This window comes from Canis lupus, chromosome 20 (genome assembly GCF_011100685.1).
Source record: "Canis lupus familiaris isolate Mischka breed German Shepherd chromosome 20, alternate assembly UU_Cfam_GSD_1.0, whole genome shotgun sequence".
Lineage (NCBI taxonomy): Eukaryota > Metazoa > Chordata > Mammalia > Carnivora > Canidae > Canis > Canis lupus.
The window spans coordinates 9,590,189-9,612,028 of NC_049241.1; the positions used below are offsets into that span (position 1 = coordinate 9,590,189).

At 45.6% G+C, this 21,840-nt stretch overlaps 1 protein-coding gene across 1 annotated transcript in view; it reads right to left on the bottom strand.

Moving 5' to 3' along the window:
* Window positions 1-5,374: 5,374 nt before the first annotated feature.
* The window catches only part of LMCD1 (LIM and cysteine rich domains 1), a 58,591-nt gene continuing 42,125 nt past the window's right edge, over window positions 5,375-21,840 (bottom strand). The window contains exons 4-6 of the mRNA XM_038565779.1: window positions 21,241-21,570; window positions 8,390-8,605; window positions 5,375-6,058 (exon numbers count right to left, since the gene is read on the bottom strand). Of these exons, the coding sequence (XP_038421707.1) occupies window positions 5,900-6,058; window positions 8,390-8,605; window positions 21,241-21,570 (705 nt within the window). The 3' untranslated portion in view covers window positions 5,375-5,899. The remainder of the gene's footprint in view (window positions 6,059-8,389; window positions 8,606-21,240; window positions 21,571-21,840) is intronic.

A 21,840-nucleotide genomic window follows, 5' to 3' on the forward strand; every position in this document is an offset into this window, starting at 1 on the left:
TATGTCCCACAAAGAGGAAATGTCTCACCCCACATAAAGAATAATGAAATGTATCATCTTATGTAACAAGAGGCCCAGGGGCGTGTCCACTGGCTGGATGACTTAACCGAGTACCTAGGCTATGTTTGACTCTCACATCTATCATCCTCAGTTTACTGGCTGGGTAACTTGTCTCCTCAAGGTTCTAAGATGGCACCAGGAGTTCAACCCAACTGCACCTCACTTAGGAAGAGGGGTTTCCTTGAGAAATTGCTGATTCTATAGCTGGGGTAAAGAAAACACAAGATGAGTCGTGAACCCCTGATTGTGCCAGAATGTTAAAATTGTTTAAAGAATGGTAGTGACATGTCAAAAGGACATAGCCAGTTTGAAAGAGCTTTCTTCGGCCAAATTTGGGACAGTTTGAACATCCAAATAAATAACGATAGTATTAGATTATAAGCGATTGAGCATCAAAATAAATAATGATACTGTTAGCTTATACGTGATTTAATAAAATAGAAATCTGTATCTTCAAATTGATATAAATAAGGGAATAAATAGAAGAGAGAGGTTTTCCTTATAGTAGAATGCTAACTAATAAATATAGAAGGGATGACTTGATTAGAAAAATCAACATTTGGCAGCTATCATATTAATTAATTAATTCCATCAAGAAACATCAATGGATACTTAGAAGCAAAGGGTGGCATGTTGATGAGGTACAGGATGTCAACATAATATCAAATATAAGCACATCTCATTTTACTGCACTTTGGTTATTGCATTTCACAGATATTATTTTGTGTTTTTGTTTTATTTTTTTTTACAAATTGAAGGTTTCTGGCAACCCTCTAGTGAGCAAATCCATCGGTGCTATTTTTTCTCTGACAGCATTTGTCCACTTCATGTCTCTGTGTCATCTTTTGGTAATTTCTTTAATATTTCAGGTGTTTTCATTATTATTATTTATTATGATGATCTGTGATCAATGATTATGACTTGCTAGAAGCTCAGATGATGGTTCTAACTTTTTAGCAATAAAGTATTTTTAAATTAAGGTATGTACATTGTTTTTCATTTATTTTTTTAAAGATTTTATTTATTTATTCATGAGAATACACAGAGAGGAGAGAGAGAGGCAGAGACACAGGCAGAGGGAGAAGCAGGCTCCATGCAGGGAGCCCGACGTGGGACTCTATCTCGGGTCTCCAGGATCACGCCCTGGGCTGAAGGCGGCGCTAAACCGCTGGGCCACCAGGGCTGCCCTGTACATTGCTTTTTAGACATAACGCTATTGCTTGCTTAATAGACTATGGTATAGTGTAAACCCAATTTTAATGTGCAATGGGAAACCAAAACATTCATTTGCCTCACTTTGTGATACTTTATTTGTGATACATCAGTGGTGTGGAACTGAACCTGCAGTATCTCCAAGCATAGGCCTGCACCTTCCCACAAAATGCTTATTTAATACAAAGGGGAAAAGAGTAACTTTACAAAGGAAAAGCCTAGCTTAATCGTGTTGAAAATTAATATCAACTCTTTATAGCACAAATACAAATCTTGTTATCATCTGTTAGGGCATAATGAAAAGAACACAACCTCACTTTCATGACATTTCCACTAAAAATGCATAACCTGAATCTAATTATGAGGGAATATCAGACAAACCCAATTTGATGGACATTTTACTTAATAAGTGGCTCTTAGATGTCGAGGTCATAAATGTCAAGGAAAGAACGAGAAACACTTCCAAATTACAGAACACTAAAGAGACAAGATAACTAAATGCAATGCGTAATCCCGGACTGGCTCTTTTTGTAGTAGAAGATACTACTGGTACACTGGCGAGGCTGAGGATTCAATGTAGAGTGTTAATTTCTGATTTTGATGGTTGTTTTGTGGTCATGTAGAAGAATGTTTTTGTTCATAGGAATTGTACATTCAAATACTCAGGAGTGGTGGGGCATTGTGTCAGCCACATCTTCATGTGGTTCAAGAAGAAAAGTTCTTTGTTCTCTTCTTGAAACATTTTTTGTGAGTTTAAAATTATATTAAAAGGGGGAAAAAAGGGGATCCCTGGGTGGCTCAGCGGTTTAGCACCTGCCTTCGGCTCAGGCTGGGATCCTGGAGTCCCAGGATCGAGTCCCACGTCGGGTTCCCTGCATGGAGCCTGCTTCTCCCTCTGCCTGTGTCTCTGCCTCTCTCTGTCTCTCATGAATAAATAAATAAAATCTTTTTTTAAAAAAGGGGGGGTGGGGAAAGGCAGGGCTATTTCTTCCAGAGCGTCTCTTTCCACTAAGGAAGAAAACGTTTCTAAGCAGCTCCTCAGTGGAGAAGCCCCACTGGTCAAGACTGAATCACATGCCCTTTTATTTGGGGGCCCAGGGCCACTGGCAACAATGGGTCCTTCAAGAGCCCTAGGCTGCTTGTCCTTGCATTTAGGTGCAAGGTGCTCCAGTAAGGATTGGGGAACCAAAGAGTGAGGCTATCCTTCTCAAGAAATTCATAGGTGGAGCCTTTCAGGAAGTAATAATTATAGCACAGTAGCATCCGTCAATGATCTCAGAGAGCCTGGGATACTCCAAGGCACAGATGAACCTAAAACACCCCAGAGGGGAGGGTGAGGCCGGGGAAATCTTCCTAGATAATGGGAGGAATGGGAATGGCGGCTCTTTTTGCTGAATGAGGGATAAAATCATGCACAAGTTTAACACTGTAGCCTTTGAAAGCATGCCACCTTCCAGTTCTGCTACAGAATGCTGCTCAGCCCTCGTGGTCCCACAGGAGGGGCAGCAGTTGGACAGAATGCAGGGAAGTCCAGGGAAAGGGAACAACCTGAGCAATGGTGCAGAGGTAGGGAAAGCACAGAGCACGTAAAGGGGCCACAAGATGTTCACCTGGCTTCTGAGCGGGGAGCAGGAAGCAAGGTGGTTTGGGGCCAGGAAAACTAAGAAGCTTGATTGTAAGGCTAAGAAGTGTGCAACAGGGAGCCCCTGACTGTTTTAGGAGAGGCCTGTTTCTGAGCAGTTCATCTGGGCGGTGCGTGAAGAGGATGAGTTCATGGTCAGCAGACTCACTAGGAGACTATCGTCAGAAAATGTTCAAGGTGAAATATGGCTTTGGGGAGGGGGGTAAAGCCATGATGGGAGTGAAAAGGTTGTGTTGAGTGACCCATCTGACAGGAAGGGAGTGTCAGAGAGGATTTAGGTGTTCCAGGTGGAAGCATGGGGTGTCATTAGTAGACACGGGGATGGTAGGAGCCCACTCTGGGTGGTATCTGGGGGTGTGGACAAAAAAACCAGGACAAAATCAGTTAGGCATCATGCTGGGGTTTTAACAGAGGATCTCTCCTCTGTTAGATGCATGATTAGATGCATGCATCTAATAATCTGTTTAGTCATTACCACCGCTGCTTAAAACTCTTTGAAGGCTCCCCATTTCTCCTTGGACAGAAGAGACTGGTCTTTTTTCTTTTTAGATTTTATTTATTTACTCATGAGAGACACACAGTGAGAGGCAGAGACACAGGCAGAGGGAAAAGCAGGCCTTTTCCAGCAGGAAGCACGGTAGTTCCTTCCATGCAGGAAGCCCAATGTAGGACTCGATCCCCAGACCCGGGATCATGCCCTGAGTCAAAGGCGGGTGCTCAGCTGCTGAGCCACCCAGGTGCCCCAGAGACTGGTCTTTTCTGTTGCCCACAAAACTGGTGCACCTCTTGTGCCCCACTCTCATCTTCCGTCCCTGTAGGACACACTAGTCTTAGTCCCATCCATGAGCCACGGCACCACTGTATTTCCAACACTAGTAAATAGGGATTGAATAAACTGATGTCACTTCAGCCACAGGGTCTTTGCACATGCCATCTGTGCATCCATCCTTAACCATCTTCCTTTCCCTCTTTGCCTGCTCAGAGTTTACTTACCCTCTAGATCTCAGTTCAAGTGTTGCTTTTCCAGGAGCACCTCTCTTGACATCCCTGACTAGGTCCAATCTCTTTTATATGCTTTCTAAAGACATGTAATTTCTGTCTCCCCTTTCTGTAATTTTACATCAACTTGTAGGAATATTTGCCTAAGGCCCATCTCCCCGACGGACTGTAAAATCCATGGGGCCGGGGGCAGTGTTCTTCCTGTGAACACTCTATCTCCTGGACTCAGCATGGGTAATGGAACTCTGTGATGCCCAGTGGATATTTTGCAGAACGAATTAGTGAGTGAGTGAACGAATGAGTGAATACTCCATTGGTGCTTCCAGAAAGGGATTAAGAAGCAGGTTATGCTTGAGAAGCACCTTATAGGACGGAGTTTCAGCAGGTAATGTTGGTCTTTAAGAAACCAGCACGGAACTAGCCGAAGCACAGAAGAGGGCTTGATCAAAGGCAGTTGGTGAATCTCTAGGAGAAACAGGGAAATGGAAATAAAGAGAAACAGAGTTCCAAGGCCAGAAAGACAATTAAGCCAGACTTTGGAAAGATTCAAATGTCAAGGGGAGGTCTTGGTTCTTAACTTGAGACACTGGGGAGCCATGGAGGTAGGTAAGGAAGAGGACACACCCAAAGCTTCTCTCTGCCGTGATGGAGAGGACAGGGAAGCAGGTGGGTGGAGAGAGGAGCTGGAAACAGAAGATCACCAGGCAATTGCAGTAGCTTTGGTCAAACGTGCGAAGTCGAGGTATTTAGGTAAGAGATGAGCAGGGTGAAATTTGGGTGGGGAAATGAAAGAAACTTGGCAACCGATGGGAGTTTTAAAAATGAACGAAAGCCATGGGTGACTGGGCTGTGAGCTCATAAGACTCATGTCTTTTTTGTCTTTGTATCCCCAGTAGAAAAAGAGATTCCTTTTCTTAGAAGTCGTGGAAAGGAAACTAATCTGGGAGCTGCAAATGCTCAGAGAGGCCATAAAAAGAGAAGAAATCTGGCCCAAGACCTATTCTGTTTGGCTCATTCAGTGTTCACTTGGCAACATTGAAAAGCAGAGAGATTTCTCATAAACACCCCATATTTTTTCAGTACTGCCCACACTGGTCACCATGTCCCACAGGGCACCCGTTGGCTGAGCTCAGGTGGTCCCATGTGGCTCTTTCCCAAAGGTCCACCTGGTCTTACTTCCAGAGGAGTTCACTCATTACCTGTGAGGGCAGCTGACCAGCTCCTGGGGGGCTGGCTGCTTTTTGGTGTACCGTGAAATCGGACACGTTCTGCCACTGATCAGGGGGACACGGGTTCTGCCCTGAGGACCTACACTCTCAAATCTGATGAGACACAGTTGACATAGAGGCACAACGGCACTTATGGCACCTCCCGCCACCACCCGCACTCAGGGTCACAGGGTTTGCAGGATGCCACGAAATCACGGTAGTTATCTACGGTGTAAATAACTGCATCAGGTCATATGTGAACTACATAAAACTTTTATTGATACGTTATCATGCCAAAAAAGTTTTTATTTAAAATTCAAATTCCATTTGAAAAGGAGGCCGCAAACGATTGTTGGGATCCCAGCCTGCTCCTTGGAGGAGCCCCCACGTTCACAAGAAAGCACGCACATTCTACAGCTATGTGATTTGATCACCCAGAACTGTATTCTGGGAAACTCCTAGAGATTCCTTGCAGGATGCCAGTTGTGTCTTTAGTCGGTAGCTGGGAAACAACAACAACAACAAAATAACTCCATTCTAAGACTTCTCAGAACATTTCTGGTTTTGCAACTACTGATCCTCAGGGACCTACCAGCACCCAACCTAGAATATATGTATGTATGTGTGTGTGTATATATGTATATACATATTCCCGCTGAAACATCACTGTTTTTGTTGCTTGCTGCTGTCACATCAGACCCTTAGGATGGCTTCAGCACACCTGGCCTTCCTTCTTGGTGGGATCCTGTGGATTCCGGCTTGTGGATGGGCAGGCCCCTCAGGAGCGTTTGGACTTGCTACAAGTTGGGCACAGAAGCTGCCCCTTGGTGACGATATATGCCCGGCCACTCAGCTGCTGCTCACAGCCCTCGCAGACAAAGTGCTTTCGGTGCCAGGCCAGGTCTTCCACGCGCTGGTAGTCCTCTGAGAATATAATCTGGGGAGGGGAGCAGAGAAGATGCACGACTCAGGTTCTGTCCCCCATAGAGACAGTGTATGGAGGACTAGCTGTAGAATGGCGGTTCCTCCTCCTCCAATCTCGTCTTTTTTTTTTTTTTTTTTTTAAGATTTTATTTATTTATTCATGAGAGACACAGAGAGAGAGAGAGAGGCAGAGACCCAGGCAGAAGGAGAAGCAGGCTCCATGCAGGGAGCCCGACGTGGGACTTGATCCCAGGACTCCAGGATCGTGCCCTGGGCTGAAGGCAGGCGCTAAACCGCTGAGCCACCCAGGGATCCCCTCCAATCTCGTCTTGACCTCAAATGCATCAGTGGAGGATACTGATCTAAATCTCAGGCAGCAAGTATAATATTTGGCACAGGTCATGATTGCATTTTAGATTCTTAGATGGGGAAAAAAAAAAAAATCTCTGCCACAGGCGGGTTTTACTTATCTAGCTCTTAATACTCTTTTGCCTAAATTCAAAACCCAGTTGTGTTCTAAGATGGGATTATATACCCCAGTGAAGACAGCCCAATGACAGCTAAGGGCCAATGGCCAGTCTTCAACAGTGAGGTCACATGGGGTCACTTGGGCTTGGAATAAAGTAACACTTTGGAATATGTATACATATGCTGAGGAATCCCTGAGGCTCAAAAATTGCAGAACAGCATACTCATTAAATGTGCTTTCTGATTTGGGGGCCCAACAGGAACCAGGGAACCAGCTGCATGACTTTGGGCAAATTACTTAATCTCTCTATGCCTCAGTTTCCCAATCTGTGGAATGGGGATTAAATACTACTCATCCCATAGGGTTTTATGAATGCTACACGTGTTACTACATAGGAAGTACTTGGCATAGTGACTGAGACAGAGCCAATGCCATGTGATTGTCACTGGCCTCTCTGAGCTGCTCTCTTTTCAAATGTAAAATGGAGATAATGACTATCTCTCACTATTGTGAGATGAAAATGGGACATCACAGATAACGTGTGGAGCAAATGGCTGACCCAGTGTAAGTCCTTAATAATGGATGGAATGTTGTGATTCTAACTATACTGTTGTCCTCATAAAAATGAGGTTGTGGGGGGTTGGGGCGCTTGGGTGGCTCACTGGGTTAAGCATCTGCCTTCAGCTCAGGTCATGATCTCATGGTCCTGGGATCGAGCCCTGTGTCGGGCTCCCTGCTCAGCGGGGAGCCTGCTGCTCTCTCTCCCTCTGCCCCTCTCCCTGCTCATGCACTCTCTCTCTCTTTCAAATAAATAAAATTAAAAATCTTAAAAAAAAAATGAGGTTGTGGGACAGGCCTGCTAACAGTCCTTTCCCCTCTTAACCTCACTTGACAACACAGTTATTAGGTAAGACAGCTGTAGGGCTTTAACTTCATATGAAGAGCAACATGTGGAAGGTCAGGGGGAGGAGGCAGATATTGGCTCAAAATGAAGAAGTTTCTAATCCTCATTTGTGCTAGTGATTAAGGTAGTGAGTTTCCCGTTGTCACAGGCGTGCAGACTCTGTCACTGCTAATGTGTCTTAGAGCTCCTCTAGCCTGAACTCATATTGGAGAGTCAAACCCTTTTCATAGCATCTCTATTGTATTAAGTTAATGTTTCAGTATCACATCACATTATATTACCTTATAAGACTACTAGTAGCTCCTATTTATGAACTTGGTCAAGTTTTGTGCCATGCATTTTCATGAATGATCTCATTTTATCCTCATAGCAACCCCTTGGGATGGGCCTATTTTCCTCCCATTTCATAAGTGATAAACTGAGGCACAAGAGTTAGGTAACTACACCACTAATTGTGCACAGCCAGGTTTGAATGGGGGCAGCCTGCTTTCTGGGACCCACCCCTCATCCCAGAATGTTCTTCCAAGCACTTACTAAGTGCCAGGCATCATGCCAAGGATAGGACCTGACAAGAAGGGACGCCTGGGTGGCTCAGCGGTTGAGCATCCGCCTTTGGCCCAGGGCGTGATCCTGGAGTCCCAGGATCAAATCACACATCGGGCTCCCTGCACGGAACCTGCTTCTCCCTCTGCCTCTCTCTCTGTCTCTCATGAATAAATAAATAAAATCTAAAAAAACCTGACAAGAATGACACGTCTGACCCATCCCAAACAACCCCATGAGTGCAAACTAATTTCTGCCCCACTTTGCAAATGAGGAAACCGAGGCTGAGCGCAGGAAGAGAGCTCTGAGCTTCAGTTTTCCTATCTGTGGATCACTATCACCCATGAAGCCACTCTCCCCTTGGCCTCCGGGTCCCCTCCCACAGTAGCGGGGGTACCCTCCACACTGTCCAGCCCCCCGACTCTTACCTCATCGCAGCCAGAGCACCGGGGCCGCAGGCTCTCGCAGTAATGACGGCCACACCAGGGCGCACCGTCCTTCCAGAAGTAGATGAGGTCCACCAGCGGCTCGGAGCACTTGACACACACAAAGCAGGTGGGGTGCCACTGCTTGCTGTAGCCTGCCCTGTCTGAGTAGACCACAGGGCTGTCGGCGGGGGCCACTCCCTTGCAGAACTCACAGACCTAGAAGGGGAGGAGCACACCAGGGATGCAAGGGGGTCAGAGGACACTGTGATATGGGTTTGAGTTTCCACTCAACTTCCTGAGGGAGTTTACTTTACTTCCTGAGGGTCCTCCAGTGAGTTACTGTACCTCTCTGTTCCTCAGTGTTCTCATCTTCAAAGTGGGATAATAACAAGGCCTACCTCGTAAGTTACTGTGAGGACTGAGTAACACTAGTAGTTTAGCTCACTGAATCCCAAACTTTTTAGGTTCTTACAAATTATTGAGAACCCCAAACAGTTTTTCCTCATATAGGTAATAGCTGCTGAGATTTACCATAAGAAAAATTAAAACTGAATATAAGACTAAGCAATTACTTAATAATTCACTTAGAAATCATAAGCCAACGTGTTAACATAGATAGTCGCAATTAAAAATACCTCTATTTTCCCAAACAGAAAAATTTAGTGAGGAGAGAGGCACTGCTTTGTATTTTTGCAGATCTCTTTAATGACTAGCTCAATAGAGGACTATGGGATTCTCACGGCTGCTGTAGCTCTGTATCTTTTGCAATATGTTGTTTTCTTTGAAATATATGAAGAAAATCTGACCTTACACTGGTATGAAGTTGGAAAAGGAAGGGAGGAATATTTTAAGAGCCTTTCCATATAACTATGGATATTGTATCAAAACTGGACAAGTGGTAGTTTCCCCAAAGTCAGTGTGGAGTCTGAACCATATCAACCTTCCATCCTAGTTACATTAAAACCCACTGGATCACCTGCACTTTGGATCTTTTACCCACATATAATTATCTTTTAGTGAGCTTTAAGTTTTAGAGGAGTTCTAGATTTACAGAAAAATTGTGAGGATAATACAGAGAGTTCTCATATACCCCACACCTAATTTCCTCTGTTTTGAACGTCTTAAAGTAATATGATATACTGGTCACAATTAATTAAGCAATACTGATGTTAATATTAACTAAAGTCTCAACTTTATTTAGATGTTCTTTAGATTTTACCTAATATTCTTTTTCTATTCCAGGATATATTACATTTAGTCCTCCTATCTCCTTAGGTTCCTCTTGGCTGTGATTTATCAGACCTCCCTTGTTTTTTGTTTTGTTTTGTTTTGTTTTTGAGGGAGTTAGAGAGAGAGAAGCCTGAGCTCAGGGGTGGAGGCCGAGGGAGTGGGAGAGAAAGAATCCCAAACAGGTTCTACATTCATTGTGGAGCTGGATGTGGGGCTTGATCTCATGACCTGAGTCAAAACCAAGAGTCAGACACTCAACCAACTGAGCCACCCAGGTGCCCTAGACTTCCCTTGTTTTTGATGATCTTGAGAGTTTGGAGGAGTACTGGTTAGGTGTTTTGTAGAGTGTCCCTCGGCTGGGATCTGATGTCATTGCCATGATTACATCGGGAGGAAAACCACAGAAATTAACTGCCATTCTCTCATGACATACTATCCAGAGTACATATTAAATATATCAAATCTTTTGAGTCATTTTGGAGTTATTTCCTGCTCCTCAAAATTCTGGTGATGCTGATGCTGATGGTGGCTCTATCATTTCCTTAAGAGAGGTCTGTGTCCAACACTATGCTCAGGATTCCATGCTCCTTACTAATACCCCTTACAGAAACCCTGGAGAGTTACGCCCCCTTCTAATTCAGCTCCCTTTTAAGGAAATCATTATTTCCCTCCAGACATTCCCTCTCAGAGACGTTCAGTGGTTGCAGTAATGCACAGCTGGGAGGCAAAGCTGGGATTTGAACATGGGCCAAGCCTGACTCGGAAGCCGAGTTTCTTACTACGACCCTGTGCATAGGCATCAGCAAACTGCAGCCACCGCCAAACCTGGCTGCTGCCTGTTAAGACCCACCAGCTAAGAATGGATTTTACATCTGAACTCCAATTCGGTGAAATGTTTTCTTCCTAGAAAGAATTCCATTTTTCTCATTAATGAACTTGAATTATGGAGTGAATTGTGCCCCTCTAAATTCCTATGTTTAAGTCCTAACTCCCAATGTGACTGCATTTGGCCATAGGACTTTTAGCAGGTAATTAAGGTTAAATGAGGTCATAAGGGTGGGCCCCTAGTCCAATAGGACTGGTGTCCTTATGAGAGACCAATCACCTGCTCTCCTTCGCTGCTCTCCTTCACACAGGAAAGACTGTGTGAAGACACGGAAGGAAGGCACCTATGTACAAGCTAGGAGGAGAGGCTTCATCAGAAACCTACTGTACCGGCACTTTGATCTGGGACTTCTAGACTCCAGAACTATGAGAAAATAAATTTGTTATTAAAGCCACCCAGTCTCTGGTATTCTGTTATGACAGCCTGAGCTAATATAACCTGTATTACAGAAATCTAGGCTTAATGATATTACTAGATTCTGAATTTCAGAAATAGAAAACTTGGTGGAAATTTGTTTTCTCTCTTGATACATGAGGTACCTATATGATATCAGTTTTGGCTCTTGGTCTATAACACCTGATATATTTACCACCTGGCCCGCCACAGAAAATGTTTGCAGACCCTGGCTTTAGATGAGAAATTGATCTAAGCACCAATTATATATCAGCCCAAACAGAAACATTATTTTGTCGCGCCAAGATGAGTAGGCATGTGTTAAGAGCTTAAACACTTGGTATTCTTAAGTTACAGACTTGAATGACATACTTAATATATATTCTTATATACGAAGAGGATGAAATAAGAACTGTGATGATGAAAAGTAGGGAAAGAGAACCAAACGACAAAGAATGCCCACGTACTGACAGGGGTCCCTAAGCATAGTTGTTGTGGAATGAATGGCTAGATAAAACATGTATTTGGATAACTAATCTGGACTGCCTGACAGTGTTCCTTAGACTGTGCTGGACTTGTTTCAGTTATGCCCCCAAGAATGAATGGTGTGAGTCCTTCACTACAATGAAAACCCTGTTCCCCTGCACATGACTGAGTCCCAGCTCCCATGGAGCTCATCAGAGGGTCTAAACCAAAAACAAGTGATGAATCATCATTGACTTATTTTCACTATCCTTTCAGCACAGCTGGGAAGTGTAAACTCTTTGGCAAGCGCTGTATGAGTACCAAGTGAGTTTTCTGTCTGACTGGCTTTCTAAGTTTCACGGGACGAAATTTCCAGCCCCTTTATTCCCACGCAGATGGGACTTAATGTCAATCCACCACCTAGTTGGGCATCACTGTGATATACCAGCGGGGCTTCCAACTCCAGATTTCCAGATGTTGCTTAATGTGGAAGCAGGGAAAGGGGGTATAAATGCATCTGGATGTGTCTGGGGACCCTTGGAAGGCACCCACAACCCACAAAAGGAAACAGGGGGACGGAAGGTGAGAGAGGTGGTTTGGGGGACCATGAGCCTGGGTTATGGTTTTGACTTCTGGAGGTAATGGGGAGCCATTACTGCTTCTCGAGGCTGGGAACACTGTGTTTGGTTCTCACTGCAGGGAGATAATTCCAGTGACAGCCGCAGCCCAGAGAGGGGAAGGGAAAGAGATCTGTGCCCGCGGAGCTTGGTCCTCACTGCATCTGAAAGCGCTGTCTCAAGTGTCTCCCTCAATGAGGAGTGTCCCTTCCCTCACTGTTCCCCCAGCATCCCTGGCTCATGGCCTCATTACTACCAGTAGCCAGCCCTTTTAAAAGCAAACAGTGTCACTGCCATTTTATGAAAACAAGATGTCCAAGTAATGAGCCCTGTCAACATGTGTCAGGAACCAATTTCCTCCTCTGGCCTCTGAGTTATTTTCTGTGCTTTCCTTGTCATCTCAAAGGATAGTAGATCTAACAGTGTCCTGGCTTGTCAGCCTAGTGGCTCCTCAGGCCCCAGGGGCAGGCTGGCACCCAAGAGTCAGAATGCCTAGCCTGCTTGGCTCCAAAGATCCTGGGCCTGCCTTTCTCTACACAAACTTATTCTGCTACATCTTTGGTACTGAAGTTAACAATTTCTAAATTGCAGTGGATGATTGAGAGTCGGGCTAGGTGTGTGACCTTAAGCAAGTTACTCAACCTCTCTGTGCCTTAGTTTTTTCACTCATCAAGAGGATACTAATAATATTAATATCATATAGTTGTATAGATTAAATGAGATAATAGAGTTAATGGACTTTCTTAGGGCTCAATAATAATTACCTAAAATTATCCATACTCAAGTTCTCTTTATAGATGAAAGACCTGTAGCTCAAAGGGTTAAATCACTATCCCAAGATGAGAAAGACATGTTGAGGGCAGGATGTGCGTTTGGTTTGGACTTTGGGGTTTCTTTCCATAACACCATGTTCACATAGATTGACAGGACATTATTCCTCCCGTCAATGAGCTTTGTTTTTTCCCATCTCCATTTTTTCCATCTGTGCATGGCCAGAAGATAGAGTTGTGTGAATTGCACTGTCATTCGCTCCCCCAGGCTCATGGACAGTCAATCCCTTCTCCCAAACCACCCCCTGTAAGACAGTGATTCTCAGACCTGAGTCTGCTGGGCACCCCCAGAGGGCTTGTTAAAACAGATTTGTGCCCCGCACCTGGAGTGTCTGATCCAGATAGGTCTGGGATGAAGTGCAGGAATCTGCAGGCTCCTGGGGATGCTGGTGTGGTCAGGGCACCATTTTGAAAACCATGGTTACAGACTGTTTAAAATGACCTTAAAAATAAACTCAGCAAAAATGACACCACCAATTCAGTTCAGTTACAGCAAAAGCCAATCTGAATTCCTGGGATGCCTTAATTCTAGACGATTTTTAAGAAAGCCCAGTGTGGTCATTCTCAGGCTACTTTCCCTATGAAGGAGATAGTGTGGCCAAGTAAAAGTCCCTTGGGACTATGTTAAGAGGCAGAGAGAATGCTTATCATTAGCCTATTAGTTGGTTCTTATTCATACTCTCAACCGTCTAAATTCGGAGCTTGCTCCTGAGAAACTTCCTAACATTTGCCATAGAGCTTAGTTTGCACACTGATTCCCCTCTGTGGGGAGGAGGTGTGGTACAAAACTTTCACTGGGTGGAACAAACGTGTAGTTTGTCCTTGTGCCACTGAAGTTTTGCCCTGTCCCTGTTCAAATGGTCAGAGATTCTTAATAAAAAGGGTCTAAATGAAAGGGTTTCAAAATTCTGTACTTTGGGCCTTTGTAATCTGTAAAAACACCTGCTTTGAGAGAGCTGAGCACTATTTTAGATTTAGCTGTCTCAGAAGCTAAGACTTTGAAGGGTTGGGGTTCCCTAGGTCATGGTGTGTGGAAATGACATTGGCAAATTCTTGGACACTTCTCCAACCAATGAGGTGTCAAAGTCGCTTCCTTTGATTGTGGTCCCTCCTTAATGACTTGCTTCTATTGAACAGAATGTAGTGGGAGGGATGTTACAGATTCCTGAGGTAGGTCATAAAAGACAACAGTTTCCTCCACTGGGATCCCTCTCTGTATACACACCTTGGGAGCCCTGGGCAGGCAGGAAAGGAATCCTGAGGTCTCTTTGCCAGGGCAACCATGTGGAGAAACCACACAGACATAGGGGAAGAGGCCCTTGGAGCCCCTCCCTGGCTGGTCCAGTCCAGCTGTTAGTGTCTTCCTAGCATCAAAGCCACAAACCAGTAAGACAACAAGCTTCAAAAGACTCCAGCTCCCAGCCTGCAAACTGCTCCCAATGATGCCACATGGGCAGTGTGGCACTCAACCCTGCCCAAATTGCTGATTTGTCGGTAAGATAGATATTAATATTACTTTTTTAAGCCTTGGGGAGGCTTGACATGCAGGAGTAGGTGACAAGAACATCCAATGTGGGCACACAGAATTATTAAGACTTCAGAAATGACAGTAACCGAGAAACAGAGTGTTTTAGGCAACAGTAGATTAGGGATAGTAGCCAAGAGTTACGTGGCCAGAGAACTGTCTCTAAGGACGGAGCTGTATTGGCTTTGAGTGAAGGATCAACAGATAGGCCGAACCCTCTCTGGACCAGTGATAATCTCTCTGTTGGGGTTGCCAGAAGTTCTATCCCAATCATTCTGTTCTTTTCTGGAAGGCTCTTATCCAAAGGCCTACTCAGTCTAAACCCAGAGTGCCTTGTGAAAATCTCACTATTACAATACAGTAAATATTAACACAAGGGCCTTGAATGCAGGCACTGGGTTCTTTCCAACACAAATACTCAACAATTTATTTATAAACAGCATCTCCCCATTTCCTCTTATGGTGATTATTCACCATCTTTGCTTTGCAGCCTCATGTATCCCAAAGGTTTCTTGTTTTTTCTTTTTTTTTCTTTTCTTCTTTCCTTTTTTGGCTCAGTGTCATTTTTGGCATCTTAAGACTCGTGTGTTCTCTTCCCTCACACTGTTATCTCCCTGAGACTCTTCGCAGTACAGATTGGGCAGGCTGCGGGCAGTGGTTAGGGTGGTGAGCTTTGGAAGGAGATCTGTACCATTGCTTCATCACTGTGAGCCCTTAGACAAGTCACCCACCTCTCTGTTCCACAGTTTCCTCATTAGGAACATATGGCAGGCCGTGGCTCATAGGAGATGCTCTACATATGGTGGTCACTGTTCTTGGCCAACTGTTTCACCTCATGCTTCTTCTTGGGGCAGATAATTGAATGTGGCTCTCTGCCAAGCAAGGTAGCATGTTAGGCATTTCTAACCGAATCTCCCTCATTGGTTATCTGATAAAGGGAGAACACAGAGCCAGGGAGCCTTAATAAATGCTACCCTTGGAAGAGAGGCTGTCAGCCTAGGGTGTTCTCAAATCCAGATTTGACAAGTGTGTTGGCAAGGACTGTCTTCCCACTAAAGGAAAAAGCCATACGTGCGGTCATCCATGTTGCAATGGCCATGTGCAGTGCCTGCAGCTACACATGAGTTATGGAAATAGGAGCTTCCATTTGCTGGAGTCTTTGTAGGGTTTAGGGTAAGACAGGGCTTACTTCCAGTTCTGGCTTAACTACTCACAAGTTAGATGACTAGAAAAAGGGAAAATTATGTTTTTTAAGAGAATTCTTAGGATTCAGTAAAACAAGACTATGTGAAGCCTTTGGCATAGCTCTGGGTACAATCTCGACAGTCAAGGAATGGCAGATGACATCATCATCACCCTATTAACCTATACTAGCAAATGACGTTGTATAAAACCAAAGTAATTCATAAAAAGCGAATAACCATCTTCTATAGTATTCTGGTTCTGGGGTGAGCGAACTACATCTATGGGCCAAATCCAGGCCACCACCTGTTTTTGCAAATAAAGTTTTATTGGTATATGGCCATAGTCACCTATTTAGATCCCATCTATGGCTGCATTAGGGCTACAAGGCCAGAGCAAGTAGTTGTGACAGAGACCGTATGGCTTGCAAAGCCTAAAATATTCACCATCTGCCTTTTACAGAAAAAAATTTGCCAACTCCTGTTTTAGTCAATGGAATATTATGCAGTCCACTCCAGAAAAAAAAAAAAAAAAAAGATGCTTGTGAAGCCTCCGTGGCAACATGGAAAAGTATTTATAGCATAAAAAAGTGGGATAAAGGGAATTTTCTGTGGAAAGAAATTCCTTTAATGTCGTTAAAATATCTCCGCTGTAAAGGAGGGAGGCAGATGTTGAGAAGCTTGGTAACTATGGTGATTTTCTGGGTCTTTTGGCCTGGGTCCCCTAGCTCAGGCAGGTCTCAGGATGTGGGGGTGGGGCCCCGGTTTCAAATTCCCAGAGAGGGGCTGGCAGGAGAGCCAGCCTGCCGAGCCCACAAGCCAAACATCTGCTGCACAAAGATTTGGAAGTGCCTTGCCCACAAATATGTCCCTTGTTGGGGCAGGAGGCAGGCTGCGCAAGCCAGCTGCTGTAAGTTTCCATCTGAAAGGCGGACCTCGGTGGGAGGGGTGCTGCGGGGAAGGGGCTGGGTGGGGGGCACCCTGCAAGGATGATAAATCCTAAGGGTGGAGATTACACTGAGTGTTAGGTTTTGGCTTTCTTTCCCCTTTCTTCAGTTACAAGTTTGGGGTGTCGGGAGAGGCGGAAATTCCATGCCCAGGAAATCCGTCTATTTCATTTCTGAGAAAATACCAAGTAAGCATTCTAAAGGGGGAAATGGTTTGGTGGGGCTGTTAACAATCAGAGCATTGAGGTCATTGCCCTTGCGGCCCAGGCACTCATAGGTTCCATCCAGGTGGGAGTGGTGGGGAGCAGAGGGCTGGAAAGCCACGTGGGGCTTTGCCATTCTGGAATGAACGTTCCAGGTTGCTGGAGCTGGCAGTTCTCTGGCCATGGAGCCCTATGAAGCCCTCCAAACCCATAAGAACTCATGGTGGGTGGGATCGGGGTGTGATGGGCAAGTCCTTCCACTCATTGTTCTTGGCATGCAGACCTGCGGTCCCCAGATTTTTCATTGGCCGAGGCTGTGGGTGTCTCCAAACACTACTGCTCATCCAACTAACTCATCGAACAAACCATCCTGTTGGGGGTGGGGAGGCCTGTATACAGACCTGGAGTTGGAAAGCTGGGTGCATATCTGTACTCAGATATGAGTAGCTGCACAGCCCAGGTGCCGGTAAGTTGGGCTCAGAGGGTGCAGTTCCCACAAGCGGGCTGGCCCACCCACTGTTACCTGGCCTCACCCCTAACTCAGTCCGTGGGGGCATTTCCACATGGGCGATTTGGAAAAGGCTTCTGGCAATAGTGCTCCTCTGGTCTGGATAACCCTTTCCTCTGAGCACATTTTGGTGGAGCAGCCTGGTGAGGAGGACTGGACAGCCTGACTTGGCCATTGCCGGCTTCGGGCCCCTCCCAAGGTCTCTGAGGAAGGACATCACTGTAACAGGCTGACAGAGGCTGGAGAGCCATCCTGCAGTGTAGCAGAGAGGAGAGGCAGCCTGTGGCCGTAGGTTGCTGAGCAGTGTGATTGGGTGGGGTGTAAGGCAGTGTATAAATCAGTTCTGTGTTTCCAGAACTCCTCGTGGACCTTTCAAGGAATGGGAGAGCGCCGCGCAATGCCCTCAAAGCTGGACTCCCTAAGCCAGGAGGCCAAATACATCTAGAAAATGCCTGTGTTGTCATCTCTTCGATCCTCACCATATACGAATTTGGTGAGGTCATTTTTCCTGAGCCTATATGTAAGATTATTTTTGACTTCTTTAGCAGTGGTTCTCAGAAGTGTGGCCCCCAGACCCGTGCCAGCATCAGCCTGGGTGCTCAGTAGAAAAGCTGATTCTCTGGCCCTACCTGCACCTACTAAGCTGGGGTGGGGCCCAGCCCTCTGGATTTTATTTTTTATTTATTTATTTATTTATTTATTTATTTATTTATTTATTTATTTATTTTTTGCCCTCTGGATTTTAACTAGCCTTTCAGGTGATTTTAGTTTGAGAACCACTGCCACAGCTCACTGGAGGCTCTCGGAGGTCCTACCACAAAGAAACCCATTTAGTTTTGGTCACTCTGTCTCCCGAACTTACATGGCCATGTAACCCCTTTATGACCTAATATCCATTAGCTTTTCAAGGAACCAGCTTTGGGCAACAGGAAAGATGGACTTGGGGTCTGACGGATGGTGGTTCAAATCCTACAGCTTTTCTTCCAGTCATTGGGGGGTGGGTTTGGGAGCTTTAAATCAGATACTCTAATACTTGGCGCTACCCTTAGGTCAGAGAAAGCCTGCCAAGTGGTAGCTGCTAATGATAGCAATAATGATCATTCTTAGGGCGGCTATGTCACCAGTGTAGTTCTAGGAAAATAGGTCTCCCATGTCCTTCCTTTTGCCTCCATTTTCCCCCCTAAATCACTGCTTGGATCTGGGGTGTCAGTCTGCGCTGTACAATTTCCTCCCCATATCTGGGTTCTCAAATTGAATGCCTCGGCCACTTCTGGCGAAGTTTATTGTCCACATCAGGGGAGCAGAAATCAGGCTTCCTGCTTGATGCTTAGCTCTGGTAAACTGTCCTACACTGCCCTTTTATGAGAAACAGAAGGCACGGCACACAGAATGGCCAGCACCCATGTCTACTTAACTTGGCCACTCACTGGGGTAAGGCAAAGCAGTCCAGGGAACACACATCCACAACTAAGTTTGGGTTTGCTGGGGACACATTGCCTATGGTCTATGTCTATCTAGCTACTTTCATAGGATTTACTCCCTGGCTTCAAGGAGATAAATAGGGCATTAAATGAGAGCACCCAGGCTTCTTTCTTCCTGGAACAGATCATAAGCAGGGTTTTATAACTCTGCATCACGTAGTACGAAAAGTATCAGATCCAGGTTCTCCTCCTTAGAAACTGTGGGAACCTTGGAAAAAGTTACCTACCCTCTCTGAATCTCTGATTCCACACCCATAAGATGGGGTTGGTGAAATTCACCCTCTTGGCAATTGTGTGAATTAATAAACAAAGACCCTGAAAGAGTGGGCAGTGTTTCTGGCTCAGAGCAGGTGCTTAATGAATAAATGTGAACTTGGATCCCATCATCATCCTAACCATCTAAATTGTCCCCATCATTCGAGGCTCTATTTAGTTAGAACACTCACTTATTCATCCATTTGTTCACTCATTCATGGTTCACACATTTATTGAGCACCCACTACTTCTATCAATGGCACCTGCTGAAGATACAGAGAGGAAAAAGACAAGCCCGCAGCACCTAGAGGTGACATAAATACACGGCATACAGACATGAAGCCACTAATTACATAACGTGTTATCTAAACAAGACTGGGGTTAGGGTAAGGAAGGAGAAGGCTGTCTTCCCCAGCCAGCCCAGCCCAACCAATACGGGCTTCCTTTGATTCTGTTTATTGTCTGATCTTGTTGTTTATGTACTTCCAAACTGTCATAACTATTTCTTAAACTTGACGGTAGGCAGAGACCCTGGGTCTCAGGCCACCTTTGCCCCACTTCCATGTTGTACAAATATGTGGGGCTGAGTCAAGGATAAAATACGATCTCAGATCAGCCTCTCTCTCCTGGGAATGGCAATTGGGAAATGTCACAACGACTCAAAGAGATTGCCGTCCAATTTGGAATTATGTCGTATTTATGCTTTAAGGACAAATGACTATTGGATAGAGGGCTGGATGGGGAGGAGACTCATTTATGAAACATGGTAACTGAATCTAAATTTTTAAGTTGCTGATACATGCATTCTTCTTGAGAAATGGGTCTTTTCAACATCATTGCCAAATTTGTGGTAGGGAAAATAAGTTTTGTTCTTTTGTCTTTAAGTTTTCAGCTTAGAGGCCCGGGGTGGCTCAGTCAGTTAAGTGTCTGATTGAGGTAGTGATCTCGGGGTCCTGGGATCGAGTCCCGTGTTGGGCTCTCTGCTCAGTGGGGAGTCTGCTTTTGCCTCTCCCTCTCGCCCTCCCCTCATCTGTGCTGTCTCTCAAATAAATAAAATCTTTCAGAAAAAAAAAGTTCTCAGATTAACAGTATGAGGCCATCCCAAATGAATGTGCCAACAAATGGGGGTTAGAGTTGTAGGATGCAGGTTTTGGATGACAAGACTGGTCCTCTCCGAATGTAGTGACAGCACCATTGGGGCTGCCATTTCTCTGGGATGTCTGGCTCACACAGGTGACTGCCAGCCTGTCACGTAATTTGAAAGGCAGGTAATTTGCTCGAGGGCTTCACATATTGGGACATTTATGTCTAAATATCAAATACAGGCAGTCGACGCCAGTTGGCTGATAGAGGCAGAGGACAAAAGGGGGCCAGAGGCCAGGAAACAGCAAACATCAGCCATCTGTGGCACTGTCTCAAGCTAGTCCTTTTACCTCCTGTGGGACAGATTAAGACAAAACAGTTCATGAGGCTTTCACCAGACACTCTGGATTCTTCATTTTTTCTCAAACAGCCCCCAGTAGTTCACTCTCTTACAGCACATCTCCCACACGCTGCTTGAGGACACTTTCCCAAGCCCAGCTCAGACCCCATGACATCTCCCACTGAAAGCCTGCCATAGCCTCCCATGGCCCTCAGAGGGAAGTCCTACATCCACAGTATTCTCCAATGTGGGGACGGTGTCCTCTGCTTGTTTGATTTCCTGAGGCCTGGTGGGCAGTACAGCCTCGTCAATACTTGAGTGATGAATGGATGGCCTGCCTCTTCGGGAAGCGTGCCCCTCCTGACCTTGCCAGCCTCGTGTCCTCACACCACCAGCATACCGTGCTTTCAATCACATGGGACTCAGTTCAGGCCTCTGGCTCCGCAGCACTCTCTGGAACTCAGGTGTTTTTTTTGTTTTTGTTTTTGTTTTTGTTTTTGTTTTTGTTTTTTTACCTGCTTACCTCTTTAAGGTGGTACAGGTCTTCCCTGCAAAGCCTGAAGATCTGGATGTGTCCTGGTTATTCTTCCCAGGCCAGGATGGGCCTCAGGTCCTCCTCCAAGCCTACACTCATCCCAACCAAGGTTAGATGCCCTTTCTCTAAGCTGTGACAGTTTGGTAGTCTGGACCTGCCCTGGATGATCAGCCTCTCAAGCACAGTGATCTTATGTTATTTTCTGCAGGATAGTGCCAGGCACAGAGTAAAGAAGCACCAAATAGCTGCTGGCGGTCTGAATGTATGAAAGAATGCATGACCAACAGGAAAAAGCCTGGAGCTGGCACCCTGACCCTGCAAGCCCTGGGCCTGGTGGTTTCAGCCACACCAGGAGGCATGGGAGAGACTTACGTATTCTTTGGATGGGTCACCGATGCTGCCGTTGGTGGTTGGGGCGGTGGTCTCTGTGACCTCTGGCTTCTCCTGCTGCTTCCCCTCCTCCTTGGGCAAACCACCCTGCCCTGGGAGGGCCACCTCTCCCACGCCCAGTGCCTCGCTCTTGTATTGCTTGACAAATTCTTCCATCACTTTCAACTCATTCTCCAGAAGTCCACGGCAGCGAGAAGGGTCCTGGTCGTAGATGGGGAGCTGGTGCATGAGCTGGCGTCGGCGGTAATAGGCACCCTCGGTGCCTGTCACTGGCTGCTTCTCTTTTGGGATGAGCTCCATGTACTGCAGACCCTGGTGGGGAGGAGATAAAGCTACTGTGATTCTCAGGTAGACATGTGGAATTGGTGAACAGCTTCCAGCTTCTTCAGGTTTTCTGCAGAACCGAGGACAGTCAAGGCAGGAATGCGGTGAATTTGGCAACACCCAAGAGAGGCCTAAATAAGTTTCACTCTCCTCTACATTGTCACAGATTCACATTCTGGATGAGAATGGTGTACCTGAAGTCAGTGTTCATTTTAGATTTGTTGGCTTTGCAATACAGGTTTGGTTTCCTTCAACACC